Genomic DNA, 24,799 nt, shown 5'->3' on the forward strand with positions numbered 1-24,799 from the left:
GAAACTGGTCAGATTCATGCTAAAAAATTAGTAGGTTTTTTGCTTTTTTTTCTTTTCTTGGTCAGAGCTGTGAGTTTCTGGTCTGGCTGTCTTGGAAGAGGAATGAAGGCAAGAGGCTAGCTTTAATATTGAACATTTTCAGATTCAGAGTCTTCTTACAGGCAAGTGAAACGTGCTCCCTGTGTAAGAGGCAAACATTAGTTGTTCGTGTTATTGAAATCTTAATGGTCTCATCAAAGATTATTATTATTATTAATCCAGATCTACTTATTAAGAGAAAAGAAAGAACACTGTTATGGGGAGGAACGCTAATACATTTGAGATGGATATAGACATTTTTGGGTGTCTACTCCTATCCAAGGTGTTTTGCTCAAAGAGCTTTAATTTTTGGAAATGAGCAATGGTGAGGGCAAGTAGTCAGATACCAAGGGCTGTCTGGCTGTTGGGAGTTGATAGTGGGGGTTTCTTCTTCCTTTTTAGCCATTATAAGCATGATATTGATGGTTTCCTAATCCTCATTCTGGGTTCTACTTCTGACTGTTTTAATGGGGTTTTTTTTATGTTTTCTAACATTGTTTTACACCTTGCTCATTCTCCCTTGTATTGCAGCACCACTCAACCAATATGCATGTGACGTCTTACATATCTTGGATACTTTTCCTGTCCTACCCTAAACCCACAGATTTGAATTTTGTTAGGCAGCTGCAGGGGAATTTTTGTAGCCCTGGGGTCTTGAGTGTCAGGCTGTGCCCTGTCTAATATCTGCTGATGCCCCTACTCCTCTGCACTGTACCTTGTGTAGCCTCTTCAGAGTTCTGTGTTATGATACCAGGTCTGTGTTCCTCTGCACTCTGTTATACCTTGGGAACATAAATATTTCATCCTGCGCAGAGTAACTGCGAGTTACTACTGTCTGTATAAAAAAGTGCACATAAACCACATCATTATGCAAAGGCAAGCAAAAGCAAAATGTATTAGGCAATAGCCACCTGGCCATTAAGAAAATTGCTGCTGCAGCTAAAGCAGCTGAAATGAAGCTCCAGGTTGGGCAATACAAGCAAGACTGACATGCCTGGGGCTGAGGTTGTGCAGGCTCAGCACAAAGTCTGTGTCCTATTAGTGGCATCACTGGGCTACAGGACATGAATGAGATCACTGTTTGGGTGTACCCTTACTGGCTGGGTGACACAGGATGTCCTTTCTGGTCCTGGGTTTGTAACAACACCTTAAACTGTTGAAATAGGAAGGGAGTACTTTGCCTTTACAGAGCAGGTGTATATATTGGTGTAGCATTAGCAGGCAAGTTGAACAGAAAACAAGAAATTTTATCTAACTGAGGTAGATAATTGCTATCATTATTCCAAGCCATATGTATTCTATTCATCTTCATGATATTGCTGTGACAAAGCTGTTATCCTCCTTTACAGATAGAATATTTATCTACAGTTGCCCTAGGATGCCTCTGTAGTCAATGGAAAGACATTTCTACCTCAATTTTAGTCCACCTGAAGTCAGAATTGCCCTCTAAAATGATTATTTCTCTTCACGGACTAAACAGGAAATCCCACATACATAAATTTAATAAATCTGAGCCAAAGAGATTAGAGATTTGTCTGCAGCAGATGAGTTTCAGAGCCTGTGCTTTCACAGCTGTTACTAGTAACTAGCTTAGCTTAAATTTATTTCATATATGGAATATATAGGTGACTGCTATAGTTTAGATTGTACTGTTGTTATACATCAAATGAGACATGTCCAAATGGCCGAGTGTGGAATTCAATTTTCATATTTTGGATGAGAAGATAATGCCCTAATCAGGTCTTGTCTATCTAATGCGCTCAGTGGCACTACTCAATTCTTTTCAGTTTGGCTACCACTCCAAACTGTTAAACCATCTGCTGATAGCAGCCGAAAAGATGACAATATAATAAATTACTAGAAAAAGTTAAGATGCCTAACATCTGCTCTCCACCAAGCTCGAGCATCTTCCCTGAATTGATGTTCTGTCATCTCCTGACACAGTCAGGGAAGATGCCTGCTCTGAAGCTGTTGCAAATTTAAATCATTTGCAGCTGGACCTAAATTCTGGGCACCCATCCTAGGCCTGAATGGGGAATAACAGTAAGGAAGGGAGAAGACAAAGGCAGGAGAACATACAGTTTCTCAAAATACCTTAAGAAGTTCCTGGCCCAGGTAAAGGCCTTTGTCTACTCATTATTCATTATGATTAATGAAGAAATACCTAATGATGGCAAGTAGAATTTTGCAAGACAGAAATAGAAACTGCTGCCTCTTCAAAACCACATGACTGTCTGTCCTGGAACTATGCTGTGCATAATGTTTTAATCAAATAACAGTTTATTCTGTAGCAATGGACCACATTGGTTTGTGCAAACAGAATGCAAACATATTCTAGATAAGATTATGTAGCTCCAAAGGTGCTGGTAGGCAGACACTGTTGAGAAAATATACACATAATATTTATTTAAAATGTTCCTGGAGCCTCCTTTGGTGTTATTAGTCTGTCATGAAAATCTGCAAACACATACTTATCAGAAACTCACTGCAAAACATTAGGCAGTTAGTGAAGTCAAATATAGAGGGTGGATGCCATAGCAGAGAATAGTTAATGGTTGAGCTGTGACTTAACTTACATCCAAGTGCAAACATAATTAAATTAGAAAAAGTCCTGAACCAAATGTAGGAGGTGTAGCCTGCCTGGAATGCAAAGATGAACCTGGATCCCATTCTACTGCTTCAGTTTCCTGAAGAAACGGGAGGAAACAGGAGTCCAGAGCTGAATTCAAAAGGTATAAAACAAACTAGTAGGTGCCACAGTGTTCTGCTCGTTATTGTGGTATAAACTCACACAAAAGTAGCTGATCTAAGAGAAAAGACTTATGGACTGAAAAGAATGGTGTGCATTGATTTGCAAGATTTGCCTTACATTAATTAAACCCAAGTTGCTTTCTAGTTTCCTTTTCTAAGTATTTTCGAGTCTAAAAGCGTCCTCTTAAGATATGATTTCTCTAAGCATAATAATTGATTTCTTCTCTGTTCCTAATTCCTCTCACATACACAGCCCTATCAGCTGCTTACACAGTGAACAGGTGAAGGAGTGGCACAGCACAGATATCTCCACAGTAATCTCCTGTGATTTTAAACTCAGTGAAATTCCACTGGGTCTAAATTCACCTTAAGCAGAAGGATGACCCTTGTAAATAAATAAGAAATCATATAATGTAGTTATAAATCATGAAAGAATACACATATAATAATAAAGGGTGTAAATACCTAAATAATCCAGTAGCCTTTAGTATATAGCAAAGCAACTGGATTTGATCCTGGAGAGTTTATTCCACACTGCATTCCCATGAGTCCTGCTCTGCCACAGATCTGTCATCCATCCATCCATGAAAATCTGTTCCTTCAGGTCTAGATTAAAAAACGTTTCCGCCCTGTTTTTTCCTTGTAAAAGTGGTGTTCATCATTCGCCCTGCTGCTTCTCCTTACCTCCTTCTGTCTCCTGGTTAGACCTTGGGGCTGCTGGCTGCTGTTCCATACAACCAGCAAGTTTTCCTGGGCTAGACCCAGTAGAAGCAGCAATGAAGTTCTATTTTAGCTTGTGTGATTTGGCAAGCAGTGGTTATGATGTGATAATACATGAAATAAGGAGCCAGCAGGCTGGGCTGGCAGGAGGAGCAGGGAGCACCAGGGTGGTGTTAATCTGAGATTCTTGCCATCCATCGGTGCACCTGGATGTGTCTAGGCACTGACACTCAGCTTTATGTCATACTGCACCAGCCTGGAGAAGTGCTGAGGGGTTGCTCAGATTTGCTGGTTTGCTTTGTCTGCACCGGTCAGAAAAGGTTTGGAAAAGGTGGGAGTGTATAAATCTCTGTGCATGTTTGTGTCCCTGACTGACAGGTTTAACCTAGTGCAGAATTAAACCTGTAGCTGTCACTGTCTTATCCCAGCGTGGTGACCAGCTGTGCCTGACTGATACAACAGGCTGTTTTCCCTTTTAGAGGTATTATTTATAGTGTTATCTTTCGGAGTAAGGTGTGAGACTGGTGAATTTGGCTGGATAGCAGTGCCAGTGTGTTCGTCTGCTACAGTGTAGAGGTGATGTTTCTAATCAAGCTGAGGCTGAATGGACTTTCCAAGAGGAACAAGGTGAGATTTCTAAACAATTTAAAGGATTTGGTTCAGAACAGGCATTAATCATTCATTAAAAAGCAATTGCAAATAATCATTACTTTCTGTCCATCTCCAGTGTGTCTCAAGCCTGTCTCTGAAAGCTCGACACCATTCTGCAGCTTTAGCAGTAATTTGAATGCAACAAATCGTACCTGCAAAGCACAGATGTTGAAAGCTGAAAAATCTGAAGGTGCCGTATGTTTCCTGTAATTGAAAGCAGGTGCCCTGAAGGAAGCAGAGATTCTGTTTCACTTTATGAAGTATCTAGTTGGCAGAGCAGGCAAAAAATACCTGCTAAAACTTCATTTACTAGGACTGGATAAAACAGATTAAAACTGTTTTCTACGACAGCTCTTGGGCTCGAACAAGGGATCAAGATCCTGTTGTGTTGGGCAGCATTAGCAAAAAGGAATTAAGTCACAGGGTTAGGAGTAGTAAATAAATGGAACTACATGTATTTAAAGGATGGGATGAGGGGAAGGACCATGACACACAGACCTCTTGGAGTGATTCTAGAGGAGGACTACCAAGATGATTAGAGAAATGGAACACCTCTGTATGAGAAAGGCTCAGAGTTGGGGCTTTTTCTTCCTGAGAAGAGAAGGCTCTGGGGAGACCTCATTGCACCTTCCAGTACCTAAAGGGGGACTGGAGAGAGCTGAGGAGGGACTTTTGACAGGGACATGTAGTGATATGAAAAAGGTAAATGGCTTTAAGCTCAAAGAGGACAGGTTTAGATTGGATATTAGGAAGAAATCCTCTCCTGTAAGAGCAGTGAGACACAGGAACAGTTTGCCCAGTGAAGTTGTGGATTCCCCATCCTTGGAAGTGTTCAAGGCCAGGTTAGACCAGGCTTGGAGCAACTTGGTCTCATGGAAGGTGTCCCTGCCCATGGCAGGAGGTTGGAATGAGATGAGTTTTAAGGTTCCTTCCAGCCCAAAGCATTCTGTGATTCTGTTGTATGATAACCATTCCTTGTGCAGCACTGAAACCCGGCCCAGAATCTCCATCACTTTGGACCTATTCCACTCAGCATTGGGGTGGATGCTGCATCCCACGTCTGCATCCCCCAGTGGCCCCAGACCCAGACACTCCTGTTATTGCTCCAGTGAATGCTCAGTGTGGTAGGCTGCCAATCTATCTTTTGCCTCAGTTGTTGTTTATAAAGAATCCAAGCCTAAAAATTATTAAAAGCTATGAAAATTTGTGCTCTGGAGGATTGCTTTTTGGGGAACAGCCTATAAGGTGAAGCCTGCAGGATAAGGAACAGGAGAGAAGTCCCTGGTGAGTTGTAGCTCCAGCTCCACCTGCAGAGCTCACAAGCCTGTCGGGAGGACTTTTTTGCGTGTCTGTGTCTCAATTTACTTATGGGCAGTGGTAAAAGAACCAAGGATCTTCTGAGAATTATTTAATTGTAGTTTGTTGGGGGGTTTTGCATGGTATGTGGTACTTTTAAGACATGTAAGATCCAAATGTTTTACACCCCATGAGATTTAGCAGAATTGTATTCCAGCTGAACATAGTCTATGGGTGTAGGTAGTATTTGATACTTACAGGCAATTAAAAAAAATAACAGAAAAGCACCTCATACCATCCAAATTTACTGATGCTTCCAGCCAGTTTTGTGGTGCTTCGAGCTGGGACTACATCAGCTTCTGTTCTGTGTTTTGGTGGTTCTAGCAAGCATAGAATGATGAAACAACTTTGATCAAAACATTTTTCATCTCTTTTTCTAATGAAACAGATAGTGCCTGCCACAGCATCGTTGTTCAGTTATTTCATCTCTTTCAAAATACTTTTCTTAAGTTCTGAAAGTGCTGACTGACCTGTGTGCACCAGGCTCAAAGCTCTTGTTCCCATTTAAAGACTCTGCAGCACTTTCACTATATTCTTACTCTTTGGATTGCCCACATTTTTTTTTCCTCCATCAGTTCTAGGCAGACATTTTATAAGACCTTTTCTTCTTTACTCCATCAAACCACTGAGAGAAAAAAATGTCCTTTGTTCACATTATGACAGAGAACATAGATTTTGCTGAGAAAATAGGGAATTATGTTTACCACCTTTTTCTAATGGTCAGGAATAGATGGGGAAAACTTGGGGGAAAAAAAGTGGAAGAAAAGGCCCAATGTTTAATATATATAAGTCAGTTTTTCATTCTTTTTGACACTCTTATTTAACTGACTTAATATTGGATCTTAATTCCGGCCAAAATTTTAGAAAGTAGGAATTTAATGACCACATCATTTCTCTCTGTGTAGCTTCCTATACATGAAAGGTCAATGTCAGTCAGACTGTACCATTTGGCATGAAGATGAATATAGAAGCTAAAGAGGATTTAAAAAATACATGATCTGGCATTTGAAAGTGGAATCTGGGAGTTGAGTCCCGCTTTTATTCCTTTTTCTGCCTGTGACCTAGCACTTTTTCTCTGCTGGGCTGTGTTTACAGATTTAAAACTTTTTTTGTCCTACTGCACAGCAGTGGGGAAAGTCCTGCAGGGGCTAAGTCAAATTTTTAGGTAGGTTGAAGAAGTGTCTGGCTGATGCTACCACTCTCCCTGGAAGCATTTCTGTGCAGAAAGTATGTAAAACAGAGTTAATACTCTCCACACCTCACAGAACCTGAAAGAGAAGTCCATTTACCTAAAAATCTTTGGCAGGGATGTCTGGTCCTCTTGTTTCTTATTATTGACTGTAGAAAGAAGGGAAAGTGTCTGGGTTACTAATGTGGTGTTTACTGAGGCTTCTGTAGCTCAGTGAAACCCATATGAGCATTAGTGCCTTAATTTTCCCATCTGTGAAGCATGGGTTGTGTCTTGCAGTGGAATCGTGATCCTCACTGCTTCTGTGTTCAGAATGCCTGGAGAAAAGGCAAAGTTAAAAGGGAAGGTGGTATATTCTGATCAGGGTGGTGCTTGCTCTGAAAACTGCAATACACAGCCTGAAAGTACAGCACAGGTGTGGACATACACAGAATGAAAAGCAGAGCACTGAAAAATAAATTAGCATTAGAGGGCTTATAAGCCTTTTCTTTGTGCAGTGGTGCTTTTAGGCAGTGTTGTTATGTATCTCAAGAAAGGAGTTGAATACTTCCAGTCAGTCTTGGAAATATTCATTTTAGTGTGCACAGCAAAGGTGGAGGGACCTCGTGTATACGATTTGAATGCTTGCAAGCAGTCAGGGCTCTGTGCAGACTCCCTCTACATCTGCTGGCTTGCTATTCCTTATTTTTAGTCACTCACTTTTGTTAATTGCATCAACTTCTCAGTTGAAAAATACATATATATTAAATATGACTTTATTATGCATTCTTAAAAAGTCAGAAACAGCAGACAGGCAGCCTGCAGAGATGTTCTTACAAACATTATAACAAATGTTATAAAATTTTTGGATTTCCAAGCTTTTTTATGAAATGAAACCTGGCTGAGTAAGCCACATCTTCTTGTCATCCATTTGCCTTTCTCTGGAATCAAACAAAGCTCCCTTCTGGCATGTAGGAGCCTTTTGCACTTCCAGTGCCACATGGTTCATGTTTTCCTTGGTCTGTCTTGCCAGCTATGTGACCCCATCATGGGGTTTGAATTGTAGTGAAAGCACTGACATTGTTAAAATGATTGAGAGTAACACAGTGATTGGATCTTGGGAAAATCTCATTGAGGATATTAAAAAAAATATTTCTGTTTTACTCTGACTTATGTAGCTTGGAGCTGATTCACAAGTTTGAGCTATTCACTGATGGTCCATGGACTTTGAAGCACATCAGAGTAAAGATACTCTGGTGGTGTCTGACCAGCTTATCTGGTTTTAAGGTGTTTTAAATGTGGAGTTGAACCTGGGAATCAAACTGGCCAACAGATACAAGTTAGAATCTATTGTCTCAGGCTGTTTATAATTTAGTCTCTGTCTTGCAAGTCATTTGAACGGGAAGTGGTTCCAAAGTACACATTTAGCTTTCACTTGTGGTGTTTTCCTTTCTCTGTCTGCAGTAGCTCACTCCTATGGAAGAAGAACTAAAGGGTCTGCAAAAATTTGACCTCAGTGGTGTTCGCAGATGCTACACTGAATATGAAATTACTCTAACTGCACTTCCTTGGGGGCTGCTGAAAGATTTCTGTAGCTTCAACCACTATGATGTGATGTTCAGGATGACTTCTACTTTTATAACTGCATATTTAATTGTATATTTTAAAGAGTGGAGGGTGCTACTCTGGAAGAACTTTTCCCTTCAAATGTATGTTACCTTGTTTTAGTTTTCTCTTTTATGGTTTTGTCATGCATATGTAATATCAGCTCTTCCAGAATAACTTTACCATATTTAAACTATGAGCTGAGTTTGCAATTTGATGTAACCTACATTGAGGCCTCTCTTCTGTTCCTAGGTGCAAAGAAATTTTGTATCTTCTTAGGATGCATAGGTTATCAGGCGCTATAAAATATCCATTCCTACTCATTCCTACATCTAGTATGGCATTTTCAGAGAAAAAAAGTCTCAGTCCCTAATTGCTGCAAGTCGCCATTTGCAGCAAAGTGGGACAGATTTTTTTTGAATGAAATCTGAGATGATCTGGTGATCTTTAGCCTCGGCAAGACAGTTGTTCTTTGCTAGTAAGTAGCATATTATTTGTTAACACTAAAAAACTTTGATACTTTCTATCCTGTCACATTAGACTGTGCTGCTGCTGAGGTGCAGGAGATATGGTTATGCTGCCCCTGGAAGAAGAATTCACTTGTTTCATTCTCTCTGATATTTCAGTTTCATCCCGCCATGATGGCTTTCTTTTGTCACTTCTCATTTCCATAGGGCATTGCTCCTGCTGTCGGTAGATGTAGTAGGATCACATGGTAACTCAGGTTGGAAGATCCCTCAGGAGATCTCCAGTCCAACCTCCTGCTCAGAGCTGGGTCAGCTGTGAAATCAGACCCTGTTTCTCAGTGTGTGATACAACTGTGTCTTAAAAACCTCCCCAGATGGAGGGAGACTGCAGGATGTCTCTGGGCAGCCTGTTCCAGTGCTTGACTGTCCTCATGAGGAAAATATTTTTACTTCTTCTATTCAGTAGGATACTCTCCTTTTAAATTGAATTTGTTACTTCTTGTCTTCCTGTTGGAGAAGGCTTCAGAGGAGAGGAACGTCCAGGTTTTTATGGGAGGATATGGAGAAGACAGGGACAGGATCTCGAATTGGTAGATATTGCCATAACAACTTACCAGTGAAGCTTGGTCTGGAGTTGTTCACACCTTGAGAAGTCTTTGAAAGAAGATGCTTTAAAGATATGAGTTCTCATTTCTGCCAGTTGGTAATGTGTGTGAATTTAGGGAATGATTCTGTCCCTTCTTCTCGTCTTTGACTCAGGGAATCCAATTTGCACTGCATGACATCTTGCCTGGATGGTGGCAGAATCTGCCTGTGCACAGTCCACTGGCAGCCTGCTGATCCTAGCAGTGAGGCTTGTTCTGCTCCCAGTTTTCCAAACAGATAGAGCAGGTTTTCCCCTGGATTACTAACACTGCATGCATGAAAACAGGAATTGTTGTCTCCATTTTTGCATATTTCTGAATTTTCTCTGCAAGAGCTGCCTCATGTTAACTTACTGCCTGAAGTTATACAAATTACTGCTGCAAATGGTTAACACTTAAGGAGATGGGGAAATTGCTGTTCAGACAGTACCTATCAGTCTGGGGAGCAAGTACACAAAAACTTGTTTCATTGTAAGACAGAGTAGCACCCAAAGGCAAAGAAGTGCATTGGTGGTCTTGAGCTATTTAGTAACATGGGGTTTGCTTGTTGTTTAGGGTTGGGGTTTTTTTTTTTAGTTTTTGGTTTTTGTTTGTTTTTAATCTGCCAATAAATGAACATCTATTTGAGCTAATTTTTAGAAAAAAAATCGTATGGAGCTATGCTATTATTTCCTTGTTGTATATCACCAGGCTTTTGCATTTTTTTCATAATCTTAAAAGAGAAATGAAAGCAGATTACAAATCAGGGCTGACTTTCTAATTTGCATTTCTAAATCTTACAAGACCCTATTCCCCCAGCACAGCAAATTACTTGGGTACCAACTTCAGACCTAAATTAAACAAACCTTCGCTGTGTTTTGCTTCTGATCCAAACTAAAACTAGTGCTTTTAGATATTTAATGAAAAGAATATCCTTTCCACTCCTTTTACAGGATATGCTACATTTCTCATTTTTAGTTGTTTTTTTTTTTTTTTTCTACTGCTAATGCCGCTTGTGCTGCATCCAAAGCACCCCTGCAGCTTTCACAAAAGCATGACAACCTCTTCACTAAAAACATTTGTCTTCTGCATCTGGAGAATCATGAAAGTAAGGAGTAGGGAGTACAGCGAGAGGAGGATTTGAGATTTTATGTTCAATTATTTTCTAAGGGACAGAGAGAGGGCTTCTCTTCCTGGAGCAATGCTTAGTAGCTAGACTAAGATGCATTTTAGCTTAAGATATGACTAAAAAAGAGGATTAAATCTTTTTTAACAGCTATTTAAATTACAGCAGAAGCTGTGTAAAAGCATGTGAACAGCTTTATAACACCAAACGGAATGTTGACCTAGCCTAGTAGCCTGATTCCACAAAACCCAGAGAAAATGCATAAGTGAAAATAAACAAAATAATGGTGAGTGTTCAAAGATTTTTTTTTTCATGTAGCCTTCCCAGATGCTTTCAAACTGACACATGGTGGCTTCCAAATCTGAAGTTGCACCTACATGTTTGTTTTAAATAGATGTTGAATTTCTTTTCTGCTAGGGAAGAATTTAGCAGGGTTTTTTAGGTCCTCATATACTGGGCTATTTTGAGAGAGAACTAGATATATTTTCATGATATCACTGTTGGCTGCTACATTATTTTACCCTCCTGTACACTAATAGTGTTGAGTTATTAGCATCATCCCACACATTCTGTGTTGATGCCAGCAGGGTGAATAAGAAAAACATCTGCCTGGGAGGTAGGAATGTGTTTTTCTATATGAATGCATAAACATGAAAATTCTACACCTTCTGGTTTGAGCTCACACCAGAGAGCACAGGAGAGACCTGTGAATTTCTGCAGTTGGGAACTGGCCCTTGTGTAAATCCAGTGGGAGGAGGTTGGAAGGGATAAGGTGTCTGTCCACATCCGTGTTAATGAAGGAGAAAACTGGCAGAGCTGCTGCTTCCTCTGGGAATAAAGCTACGGATGTTGTGACACTGGGATGCACATGCTGTTATTTCCTCAGCATTCATGAACTGCTTTGTCATTCATTTAAGTCTGTGTTGTGTTGCTTGAACTTAAACACAGTGATGGGAATATTTACAGTAATGTTGATCCTTCCCTTTTATTGTTTTTTTTACAGTGGCCTTTTTTTGAAAAAAAAAAAATTTTTTTTGGAATATTGTAATTCTGTCCGTTCAGGATGGATTGGATCTCTTAAGTGTGGCAACTCCTGATGTGTGTGCAGCTCCATGGCATTGATGAGGAGATACAGTACAGGGTAAAGACTGTTTAAAATAAACCAGGAGCAATTCTTGAGCATTTTTATATTCAGAGAAGTGCATCTACTTAAATTTCCTGGGACACATTGAGCTTTTACTAAATATCTTAATAGGCTCAGGGGTCACAGTGATCCTCCTGTTGATACTATGGAGTTTTCTGGCAGCTGACACCTCCATGGAAAAACAGGAATGTCAGCAGAAGAAAGCAGCATTAACATCTTGACAGGTGCATGTTATAATGGCATCTTTAGACAGAGCTCACATGCTTCTCAAGGAAGTTATTTTTTGCCACAATAACTTGAGTTTGAAAAGTCTTGTATTGAAAGGTACCTGTGATAAAAATCAGGTTGTCCAGAGTTGTCTGCAGAGCCTTTCAGGAAAAGCCCAGGCCTCTGTCACTCAGTTCTGCCCAAAGTTAGCATTATTAAGAGCAAGATAGAAACAGAATTCCCTCTCCTCTTTAGTCCCCTCCCAATTATCTTTTTAGGCCTTTAAAAACATTGCATTTTATACCATAATAGAAAGTTAATCAGAAACCTGGCAGATAAGATATCCTACAGCCAGTGGAGATGCTGTACAAACAGCAGAGCTGTGAGTATTTAGCAACATCACAGTAGCCTTGTTTCACATTTGCAATTAATACACGTCTGTGTTTGCATTTGTTATAGGACTCTTGACAGCACCAACATAACAAGAAAAACGAACAACCTGAGTAATAAATCTCTGGAGGCATTCAGCAAGTGCCATAGGGCTCATTAATCTTGATTATTCCCCATAATAGATAACTTCACAAATCATCTATTCTCCCCAATCATGCACATAAGGATAATGTATATGTAATAGCCTCCCATACTGTAAAACCCCAAATAGAATTTCATTTTTTAAATATAAGTCTTGACAAATGCAAGACAAATATTGATAGAAAAAGGATGGGTATGAATAACAATGAACTGGACTGAAACAAGTCAAGCAGTGACTATTGTGAAAAGATGGGGTTTGGGTTTGTTGGTTTGTGGGGGGGGTGGTTCACTTTACTTTATGATGTCTCTGTTTGAATCAAGAAATTCGTTTATTTATTCTTTTATAGCCTGGACTAGATGGGATTTCCTTCCTGAGAGTTTTGTGGGAGATAAAGCAGTCTGCAGCTGCAACCTTCATGCATGCTCCTTAAGGGATGTAGACAGGGGAAAATAGGACCAACTTAGAAACACCCTGAATTCCAAACAATTTAATATTTATAATTTATCCTACTGGTTCCTTCTTTTTCTTGTATCTTCCCAAAGACTTCCTTTGAAACCAGAGTTATCAAAGAAAACCCTAGTTCTGATTTGACATGGTCTTCACCTGTTTACCAACTTTTCTCAAATACAACTGAAATTTGCCAGCATAAGAGATCTGTGAAAAACATCATATTTAGAGCAAGACTGTGTATGATCCTTTCAGTAAGAATAGCAGAGGTGCTCTAATACCCAGAGGTCAGGCTGTGCTTCAGCTCACACATACCTTGACTACCTTAAAACTGATTGTTCAAATAACAGAAAATACAGGAGACATACTAAGTTTTGGAAAAAAAATACAAAATATTATGGTTTAAATGCAAACAGTTTTAAAGGCTAAAATAAAGAATAAGCAAGTGAGGATGAAAATAAAAGATTTTTTTTCCCAGAAGTGGACCAGTACTTTTTAGATCTTTGTAATTGTAGTGACCTTAACCTGATGCTTAAGAGTAGGTTCTGCTGATTGAAGTTTCAGATGTGTAAAGCTCTATTCACAGCTGAGCCTTCCTCTTACACAGTATACAGCGTGAGATTTGATTGCCCTCATCTTTGCTCACATACCCATTTGGCCACCTTTCTTCTCTCTCCCTCCCTCCCTCCATGTGTCCAAATGCTCTCAAAACCCCAGGATTTTGTTCTGTGACCTGGTGCACCAAAATAGCAGTTTTGTGTGAGTGGAAAGGATTTTAGAGTAACAACTGAACGCCTTCAGGGTGTGTTTCTTGTCCTTGTTCACTGTCCCTCCTCCACCCTTTGTATCAAGTAGTCAGGATTCATTTCCTTAAAATTTATTAGAAAAGAACATATGCATCATCTTTCAGAGCTGAAAAAAGAACAACCTGAAATCTGAATCTGTTTCTTTTTTCTGCTGTGCGCATTGTTTGAGGAATTCCACTTCTGTAATTGTTTTGCATGTGAATGCATAGTACCCATCTATAAAGTATCACAGTCTTTTAATAGCCTACACTGCATGTTGTGTCTCTGTTCCTAAATACATACATGTTAATCATATCCACAGGCAAAATTACTTCTGGCAAAGAGCTGAAGAATGGGCCTTGCCTCTAAGAAGTTTTAGAAAGTGGAGGAAAAAACATTCACTATCATCTAAGTTTAAGTGGACAAAGGATCCTGTATATTTGACTTTTGTGTTTAGACCTTTCTTTCTTCATACTTCTGCAAAGAACTTTCTAAGACAATGTCAAAGAGAAGTGCATTTTGGCTTGAATTTTTGCTTTTATATCAGCGCAGTCTTGTAACTTGAAATCACGATAAATGGGTTGTATTCTTAACTGTCTGGGAAAAATTCAAATGACTCCCTTAATCTCTCTTGGCCTCAGTTTTCTCCCTGTATAAAACTATACTCATAATGCTCCACCATCTTTGTAAAATGTTCCACAGTCTTCTGATGAAAGAAATTGTTTTAAATTCAAAGTGTTGCTCTTGGTGAAAGAATGATCTTGTTTATTCTTGAAAAAATACTTTATATAAACATCAAAGAGTTGTTTGTACCAAGTGTTTAATCTGCCATAAGGTGTTCCTGTGTCTCAATAAGCAATATTTTCTCATTCATTTCTCCAGGAAAAGGAATGTGTTTGGTGATGTGGATGCCATGTGACACAATTCCATCAATGTCAATACGTGCAGCCAACTAAATGCAGTATTTGACATTGGCTGTAATTTCCTATTCTGTACACAAATTAGCATAGCAATGGATGCAGAGTGATATGGAGTCACTTACAATCATTCTTCTTCCACTGCCCTGCCTGGCTGATTTCCCCAAAGAGCCAGGAGTCAGTGCTGGAGGGCAGCTGGAGCTTTGCAGTTCAGGTTGTGCCATTTGCCATCACCTCCAAAAGTGGGAGCGTCTTTGTCTTTTGTTGAGGAAGATCATCAGAATACAGGGCTTGTTTCTTTAGAAGTTAATGCAAAAGGTCACTTTTGCCAGTTCAAGTGAGAACTGGCACTTGCTAACCACTTGATTCTTCTGGAAGTATGGAACAGAACACCAACATGCAAGCAGGTCAACATAGTAGAGTAGAAGGTGAACTTGATGTAACTTGCCCCTCTCCTGGGTTGAAAAGGAATGAACACCACAAGTAACTAGTAACCATGGATAACGTAATTCCAGAAGGACAACATTGGTGTTGTTTAAACAGTTTCAGTCTGATGCTATTGTCTTTTTTTAATCTTGACAAAGCACTAGAAGGCCTTTTTTTTTTTTTCTTTCTTTGTTATGCAGATGTAGTGATACAAAAAGGGATACTGATCCTTCTGGTTTAAATAGGATTACTGGGCTTAAACTGGCAAAGAATGGAGTTAAGCAAGGTCAGAATATGAATATTGGGACATCTTGGCATCTCTTTAACTGATGATGGAGAGGACAGTACTGTATTAAGGCATTTTGGGTTCAAGTACCCAAAGGGTTACAAGGAGAAACTGGTCCCCCTCCAGATCTTGCTAAAATGATGTTATAAATACAACTAAGTGACAAGGTTGCTTCTGGAGGGATCATTTCCATCTTTCAAGATAACATCTACTATTGTAGGGAGGCAGCACTTAGCAGTCCTTCCAGTGGTATCTCCTTTTACCTGTAAAATCATCTCCATAAGCACTTCGTCAGTGTTCCCACACTTTCTTCAGTGGGATTAAGTGACCAAAACCCTGTTCCCAATGTAAACCAAAAAATACATTAGCTGGTTTTTTTAAGTTGTTTGGAAACTTGACAAGTGAAAGCAGCTCTAAATACATCCAGATTCAAAACACGTTACCCTGAGTATCTGAAATAGAAGTTGTAGTTGTGACAGACTCCCAGTGCTCACATCTCAGCAGCTTAAAAGATGAGAAACACATGTTTAAACTCAGATGCCCAATTCAGAAATAAATTTATACAGGCTCTCAGTCTCTAGACTAGGACCTGTGTTATGGAAAAAAAGTTTATGTAATGCTGTTTCCATTATAAATGGAGGCTAATTTTCTCAAAAAGACTCTTAATACCGAACAAACAAGTAAGTTTAGTACTAAAAGTATTCTCAGTGCTTCACTGCCTTGGGTTTACAATATCATTTGCACGTCAAATTATATTTCATCTTATGATTTAGTAATGCCAGAAGAATAGATCTAATTCTCTGTCTCATGATACCCTTAAAGATGGAAGATTGCTTTCCATGGAGTGTAAAACTCAATTTGTAGTCATGTGTATAAAACATGACTTTATGGCAGATTAGCTTGCTGTAGATTTAGTTCTCTCTGACAGTGAACTGAAAAATATTAACATTTCACCAAACACAATATTAATGGCAAGAAGAGAGTATTATTGTAATGTAGAAAGTAGAATGGGATTTTTGAAAGCAGAGCAGAGGAAAATGTTTAGAGATTTGCAGAGAGTTTAGGTGGAGTTGGTTTAACTTTTTTCTCTTCCTCGACCTCCCCCCAACCTCTCTGTGAGTCATTTTGAAAAACAAAAGTATATTTTCAGATGTTAGATTGACCTCTCAATGATTTTAAATAAAACAGCAATTATAGTACTGGAAGATGGCTTTGGATCATATGTGTTTCAAGTGACTGTAGTAAAATTGAATTTTTAGATATTTTTAAATGCTGGTTTTGGTTTGTAGCTGTCTTGCTTAGCAGTCAGATGTGATGTTTGCTTTTTCCAGTGGAAGGAGAGAGTATAAGCAGAAGATTAGAGTGATCATTTCTGTGCAGTTCATTATTTATAGTGCTGTGAAGGTGGTGTGATGCTGTGGTGATGGTGTCAATTTGTTGAAGCAGGTGAAAATCGACTCCTGGGCGTGACAAGGTTGTCCCTTGGAGTGCTAAGGACTTAGAAACGGGTCCCAACCAAGTGATGTGCCACTGAAACCATCACAGCCATGTGTTCCACTGAGGGTTTCAGTTGAAGAGATGGAAGAAGGAAAGAAATTGAGAAGGAAACCAAGTAGACACTATAATTAAATGGCAATCAAGAGGGGAATGTTTTATGGAGAGTGCTCTGTGCTGTTCCATACCCTGCTCTTGAATTTTTGCAGCCTATCTTAGATGTATCTGCCAGAGCGATCCAGCATGTTTATACAGAGCCTGCTTTCATAATGTGACTGATAATAATGAAATTCTTTATGCCCAACTCCAAGCTAATATATTCAAGATACAAATGATATAGGAGGGCAGAAAAAGCATTGCAACAATTTAGATGCAGTTGTAGAAAGGTTCTCCATGCTTCTGTTTTAACTGAATACTTTGTATTTATTAATTGTGTTCATTTTAATTCCACAGTAACTCAAATAACGATGTGTAAAAACAGCATAATTAAGCTTTGATATTTCTGCAAAAGTAATAACTGAATTCGATCTGCTTTTAATCTTTCAGGCTATTCATTGTATCTATCCCTGATTCCTACAGTTATCTCTCTTCTCATTTAGTTCTCTTTGATTAAGAAGCAGTGGAGGTCTGCCTACTTTCTTGGGTCAGACACAAGCTCTGCTGTCTTTTAAAATACCTTTCAGTGTGATTACAGGTCCTTTGTTTCTATTGAAGAAAGCATTTAAGATTGTAAGTGATGTGCTAAATTGTCCCATTTTTTATGGAATATTTTCTACATGTTCTAAAGGTTGAAAATTAAGAGTATGGGCTTTTTTGAATTATGCGTGCTTATATAAATTCTTATTTTTCACTAATTTTCTTTCATTTTTAGCTACAGCCTGTACTGTGTAAGACTGAGTCCTGCAAATATGCATGTGATTCATTTTCTCACCAGAATTTTCTTGTTACCATTGCTTTTTGCCATCTCCAGAAGACCTGCTTTGCAGCATATGCAACATACAGCAGCGTGCACTTGTGGGACAATGTGTGGTGTGCAGTCAGAATGGGGTGTTAGGGATGGCAGAAGAAACTAGTCACAGCCCCCTGATGTTGACTGGTTTGTAACTGGTTTGTACTGGCTGAGTTCCCCCACGGAAACCAGCTCTGGTGGTGGGGCCTCAGATGAACAAAGTGAGTTGCACTAAGTTGGGAGGGGAAGCAAAGACGGGGGACACAGCTCCTGTTTCTACAGCTGTCCTGCTGTGATACTTATTTTACAAGTTATCACAAAAGGTGTTTCTAATCTACAGGTGATGAACTATGATGTTGTTTAATCTCATGGTGGTTGTCTTGTCTTTGGTGGTAGTGCTGGAGGGCAAGTGGCTTTACTGTCAGATTTACAGTCTATCTCCACTGAGAGCTTGGTCCTAAAGTTTTGTCTTTAAAGCAGCCTCATCTTTGCCAAGCAGTAGGAGGTTTTGTTTACCATTGCAAGGAGGCAGAAGTTAGAGAGGACAGTGGGACCTGTCTAGAGTGACTTTCTTTCCGCTGTGTATGTCAGAGGTCGGGGCTGCGCACAGTTTTTCCTCCACAAAACCTAAAAAATAGAAGAAATTTGTTGTGCAGTCTGGTATTTGACTTGTGCCGGGTTGAGCACCTGCCCCACATCACCATCACACAGGTTTGCAGTGCTCACATGTGCATCAGGGCCTGTGGCCATTGTCTGGCTCCACAGCCCAAAGGCATCATCCCAGCCTCAAAAACCAGCCTGCTCGACACCATCTGGCCTGGATGAGGTTTGTCATCTCCTTCCTCATGCCCAATGCAGTTTCTCCCTTTGCCAAGCTGTCTGTTGTCACAATGGTAGAAATGCATTTGAAAAAAAAAAAAAAAAAAACAGGGTCAAAAAGATACATTTGCAAAACAAAAATCCCAAGGATGCCTTAGCCTTGAGGGGACCATAGTGATGCTGGTTGTTAACCCTCTCAAGAAAAGCATTTACTGAAATGTCAACATTTATTTTGAGCTGAACAGGCCAGGACAAGTACTGAGGGTTTCCTGTGGTTCAGCTGGCTTACTGGCAAGTGCTCAAACTGTAACAGCCAAGCCCACACGAGGGCTGTAAATAGGCAGGTAGTCTTAAAAAAAAACCACCTTACTCCATTGCAGTGGCAGTATCTGTGTGTCTTGGCTTTCAGAGAATCCTCTGTCACCAAAAAAGCTGCTCCATGTTTCACAGCTTACACAAAGATCAGCTTCACCTTGTGGGCTGTGCTCTGTGGTGCAGGAAAAGAATGTCAGAGATGGTTTGTCTGCCCACCCAGGGCAAGGAAACCACCCTTACCCACACACTCCTATTAATAACAGCTTAGATGTTGTTGCTGTGTGGTCACTCTTAGACATTGTCACAGAAGTTTTTATTTTGCACATGAGGTTCAAATTTTTCCCACGTAAGGATTTAGAAATGAATGCGTGTGTGCATTTCAACATGCCTGACAGAAGCACCTTTTGTCTGAACAATTAATGAAATTTTGGCGTTTATTTAAAACCCCTAAAGATCCCTCGAGGCTTTAAAGGTTATTTTTAGAAATTTCAAGAGGCATTCCAGATACTTTAAAAAAAACAGACACAGGCTTTAAATAGTTAATGAATGCACATCATTTACCTAAACAGTGTTTTTATAGATCTTTGCAAATATGACATTAATTAGGGAAAGTAACTAAAGCTGAAGTGCCACAGAATTTTAATCCTCAGCATCAGTAATTAGCTGTGGAGGAGAATTTTTAAAAATGTTTCCAGTTTATGTCATTTTGTTTTGGAAGAAACACAAATATGTGGGTTGAATTATTAAGAAAACAAATGAGCCTGAGAAAAACAACAACAAAAAACCCAAACCTCTTAAGGACTGGATAGGTGTATCTGTGCTGTTGCAATGAAACTTTGCAGATCCATGGGTTTGCTGGCTCTGGGATGGAAAACACCTCTGAGATAAACCTGAGCTGTCCCCTTCCTGCTCCGTCTCCTCCTGTGCCCATACAGGTGTGTGTGTGTGTCCTGTGCACCAGGTATCCTTTTATTTCCAAATTTCCCTGAGACCAGACTGTGCAGACAACTATTTGGCAATTAATTTGATTGTGTTTTTAACCAACCAGTAAAGGCAGCTCTTTGACTCTCTCCCTCCTGCATGCCCTGGTAATCATTTTGTTTATCTGCACAATTTGACTCACCGCAGCGGGCAGTGGAAGGGCCGCCTGCTTTGTTTGTCTTCTTAAATTGTTAAATGAAATGACTCAGAAGATTCAGGAAATTAATTTTTGCAGTCTAGATATATGGTGAAAAAAGAAAGCTTTGAAGTGGAGATGTCAGTGTAGCCACTCTGAAATTCATGAATCAGATGTCACAAGATTTTCAGAGGCTTAAAAACTGAGAAAATTTTTAAATAGTTGCATCCTTTTTAGTTGCCTATTGATATCTGAACCTTAACAATTCATGTCACTCTGAGCTTTATTCAATGGCTGTTTTATATGAAAATGAAAGGCAAGATACCCATATAAATAAGACTCCAAGAATCAGGGCTTTTAAAATAAAGTGTCTGTTGTTATTAGACTCATATAAAAATTCTGACAATAGCCAGTGTTATCTATTCTTTTCTTTATCCTTTTAATTTTTTTTAGGATGATTAATTTAACAGCTACTACCAAAATAGCCATAAACAATTTAATAAACCTAGTAAAACTTCAGATGCTTCTTTATTATGCATTCAAATAGGATTCTCAGCCTCTTGAGTCCTACTCTATACCTTTGAATGCTGCTAAGTAGTGCCATTAAAATAGCAATACTAGGAGACCATCCTCATTTATGGTGATTGTAAAATAGGGGGAAGACACTGGTTTGGATTCAGTTTGAGAGGTACGTTTCCACAATAAATGCTAAAGAAAATGCAGAATTAAACTGCATTTTTATCCATATCTGTGGATATCAAATGGTTCACTTTGACTTGCTGATGTGTGTTAATACTCTCTGTGACTTTCTTGTGTTTAGCTTCAATGTGTGTTAGCAAATGGTAAAAATTGATCTTCCTACCTAGAAAACAGTCAGAACTGTGGCAGAAGAATAGTTATGTCTTACTGAAATACCATTCATTTTCTGTAAGTTTATTTATTTTAAGGTTTAGTGTGTTTCAACAGTTGAAAATGTTCAAGAGGAAAAAGTTAGTATTTCTTTTATTGCATGCTTATTAAGAAAGGCTTTGAAATTATTTGAAAATAGTTTTTTCAAACTACTTGATAAAAAATTATACTTTGTCTAGATTTTGGAAATTCAGACCTTAAGGCCATTCCATGAATTGAAATATGGTATGCAGGTTCTTACTTATTTTCCCGTCATTTTTGTGGAACATATTTGCTGGTAATAATCAAGCCAGGTGACAGCCTGAAATGTGAACCTGTGGTTTCCTCCATAGGTGAAAAAAAAAAGGTGGTGAAGCTGTGAGCTTTGGTTTCTTGTCTGTTTGAATATACAGATGCAGGTGTATCATTCAGAGCTACATCTTTGTGACTGTAGAGATGTGTGAGATTTGCACAGTGTCCTCTGAGCTAAATTTGTAAGGAGTGTTTTTTGGGGGGACAGTGGGCACAGATTACTGGTGAAAGGCAAGTGCACTGCTGTTGCCTCCAAGAAGTCAGCTGTGATTCCTTTCTGTCACCTGTAGTGTTGCCCTTGCATTTTTCAGGGGTGTTCTGCTTCAGCAGTGCAGCTGGAAAGCAGAGTTTGTGATCAGAGAGTACAGCAGAGCCATTGACTTTGAGTTTCTGAATAGAAAGTCAGGAGTTGCTGAGTTCTTGGCTCATTTGATTGAGAAAGCAGATTTTCAGAGATGGCTGCAGAACAGCATTTGTGCCTCTGATAGACGCCTCCTTCTCATAGGAAATGTGCTGTTCTGCACAGTGACAAGCTGATTAAGAGCAATTTTTTAGAGGGAAGATAGACCTACATTAGATGGAGAAGAGAAAAATATTAGGCTCTTGCATGAACGTCCTTATACCAGTGGTTGTGCTCCAGTAATTAAATTCTGACAAACAGATGAACAATCTCCACGGGTAATGAGGCTCAGTCAATGAACCACAAGTGTTCACAAGTACTAACAATAAGAGAAAATACAATTGAAACCCCTGAATATGTGTTACTCAAAAAGCAAGTTAACAACTAATTAAAAGGATTTCTGTTTTCCTCTCCATGCTTTGCAATTAGAAATAGATTTATAGAGTATATTCTGCACATTCCAGCATTCCAGTATTCTTAGACAGAAGCATGAGAGTAGGTTTTGAACTAATTTATTTAAAAAAAAAGAAAATTTAATAAATTCAATGTCCCACTTGACCAAAATTTATCACCAGCATTATGCGCTTCTTTAAAACAGATTTGAAATCGTGTAACCAGAGAAGTGAAATCCTTCAAATTCACTGTGCTCACCCTTTGCTTAGGGTGCATGAAATGCCAGCTCACGAAAATGTGGTTGTAGAAATTGAATACAGTTCCTTCCAACCTGCCTGGTGATAGCATATTTCACATGCTGAAATGTAAGTATCTCTTTCTGCTCTTGGGGAAAAATGATAACATATGCCATCACCTTAACTGTGCACTAAAGTAACTCAAATTGGACATGTCTGTAGAAAAGTGCTTTGTGTCATGTGATATAAATATCTACATTTTTTAATGTCCTTTTTCTTATCACCCATGACAGAGGCCTGTCTCACCACTGTCAGAATCGATTTTTTCCCTTTGAAGTATTGTTTCTTAGTTCTTCAAAATATTTTTTTCCAGCAAGAAAAGATTGGCAAAACGACCATTTCATGTGACAGGTACAGATGGGGAATTGACAATAAATACAGTATCAACTTTGCCTTTTGCTGCAGCTTCTGGTCTGAGAGAGTTAATCCCATCAATGACAGTCACATTAATTTTATTGATATTTTGTAATCTGTCTTTCCTGCCCCCCCCCCCCCCCCCCCCCCCCCCCCCCCCCCCAGTTTACTGTAGTCTGCTCTTGGTTTGTGACCTCTCACACCCTGCTGGTATCTATTTGCTGCATGTATTAATTTTTTTCATTTAAAATTGTGCATTTAAGGATCACATGAAGCATCTTGTTGAACAGTGCCTATTGGTTTGATATAAATTATTTTCTTCCTTCTCTCCCTCCGTAGATCCCATATTTAAACTGTACTCATCAGAGTGCTCTTTGTCTACTGTATATGGTGAAAAATCACCAGTAGGTTGATGCTGTCAGCTGCTCCAGAGCAGTGGACATTTTGGAGAGATTTGGAAACGCATCCATAGACACGTAGAAGTCATGCTGGTTTGAAGTGGCCCAAATGAGAGTGTGGTACCAGGTCCATGATGAGCCCTTATCAACAACAAGGAATCTGGTCCCTGATTATAAGACCCATAGCTATAATCTGTGTGTGTATATATATATAAATGTGTGTGTGTGTGTGTGTGTGTGTGTGTGTGTGTGTGTGTGTGTGTGTAATTTATTTATTTATTTATTTTTATGAGTTTTTCTTTATAGCAGTCAATGATAACAAACTCCAAGGTCTTGAGCACAGTAAGGGAAAACCCTAATGACTCAAAAAAATAAAGAGCTGACCTGGGGCTGGTTTGCAAAATGTTGAGTGTGGTTTTAACATCCTACTCTGGGGTTTGGTTTCATACTTGTTCTCTCTCTGTAAACAGGAAGAGTAGCTTGAAAGCAAAGGGAGGTTGGTCTGTGTGCACAGTGGCACGTAGGAATTTTACTTAACTGGGGCAAAGAAAGGGTTTGGTCTTATTGATTCTTTTTTTTTCTTTTCTTTTTCTTTCCTTTTTTTTTTTTAAATCTGTATCTGTGTGCCAAAATTAAATGTCTGTATTGTAAAGTGGAAGGCAGAAAAGTTTGTCAGTCCTCGTGAAGGTCCAGCCACACTGTAGTTAACAGCACCAGGAGCTTTTGTGTAATTCTCGTGGTTGGGGTGGCACTGCCTTCGGCAGAGACAACAGGCTCAGGGACAGTATGACCAAGACACTGTTTCCTCTACTGGCGCCCAAAGATGGACAACAGGACAGAAAAGCAAATGTAAGAGTTTTCTTCTCAGATATGGCATTTTTTTCTTTTTCTCCATATTAGGTATTTTTAATCTAGAAAGGGAAGAAAGGCAAGCAGTCTTATTTTTGTCACTATTCCATTTACATATTTAATTTTTACTATTTTTTTGGTATTTGCTGATGAGATGGCCTGATATACTGATGTGGCCACTGATGATGTATTTTATATCCAGAATACAGTGCTATCTATCCCTATTATGAGGTTTAAATCTTGTGTCTCTTGTGTTTAAATCCTGTGTTTCCATCATGGGGTATGAGTACAGCAAAAGAACAGAGAGACTGAATAGGTAAGGCACAGAAATTTCAGAATTGCAGAAAGCATTTAAGAATCTAGTGTTCATTGATCCGGTCACTTAAAATTTCATTTTACCCTGAGGCTTTCTGCAGCATGGAACCTTGAAATAAAAGGAATTTTTATTTATAACTAGTAATAAAGGCATAAAAATCTGGCAAGTTTAATTGTGCATTTTAGTAAAAATATATTTTCACAGAGTGAACTACTTGAGTGACTTGTAAACTTGGCAGTAGATATGTTTGGAATAAACTATAGTAAGCATAGTTGGATGAAGGTTTTATTTCAACCACATAAAAATTGGTCTTTCATTAATATTAGTTGCTGTTGTGGTGGTGTTCACACAAGAACCTCAAGCCTTTCATTAAATGTTAAGTAAGCCTCAAAAATTCCCTTTTGCAATTCTGTAGTCATTTTTCACATTCTTCTGTTGTGGCACAGAGAAGTGAAGTAATTTTCCTTCTATAAGCGCCAGAAATAGAATGAAAATTCCCCCAACCAGCGACCACTTTATTGCCTCTCTTTGTGTTCATCAGTTAAAACAGGATTGCTTTTCTGTATATATTCATGTTTTAAGTTTCTTCTGAACTGTTTACAGTTTAGGG

General features: G+C 39.1%; 1 protein-coding gene across 10 annotated transcripts in view; it reads left to right on the top strand.

Moving 5' to 3' along the window:
• Positions 1-24,799, top strand: part of CELF2 (CUGBP Elav-like family member 2) — a 450,951-nt gene that overhangs the window by 252,140 nt on the left and 174,012 nt on the right. Inside the window, exon 1 of one of the 10 annotated variants that reach the window (XM_066182699.1) lies at positions 23,315-23,873. The exons of the other annotated variants lie outside the window; for them this stretch is intronic. Within the exon in view, the coding sequence (XP_066038796.1) occupies positions 23,848-23,873 (26 nt within the window). The 5' untranslated portion in view covers positions 23,315-23,847. Of the gene's footprint in view, positions 1-23,314; positions 23,874-24,799 lie in introns of those variants that run through there. 10 annotated transcript variants of the gene reach the window in all.

This window comes from Chamaea fasciata, unplaced genomic scaffold, assembly GCF_029207755.1.
Source record: "Chamaea fasciata isolate MVZ Bird 193981 ecotype frontalis unplaced genomic scaffold, bChaFas1.0.hap1 SCAF_5, whole genome shotgun sequence".
Taxonomy (NCBI): Eukaryota; Metazoa; Chordata; class Aves; order Passeriformes; family Sylviidae; genus Chamaea; species Chamaea fasciata.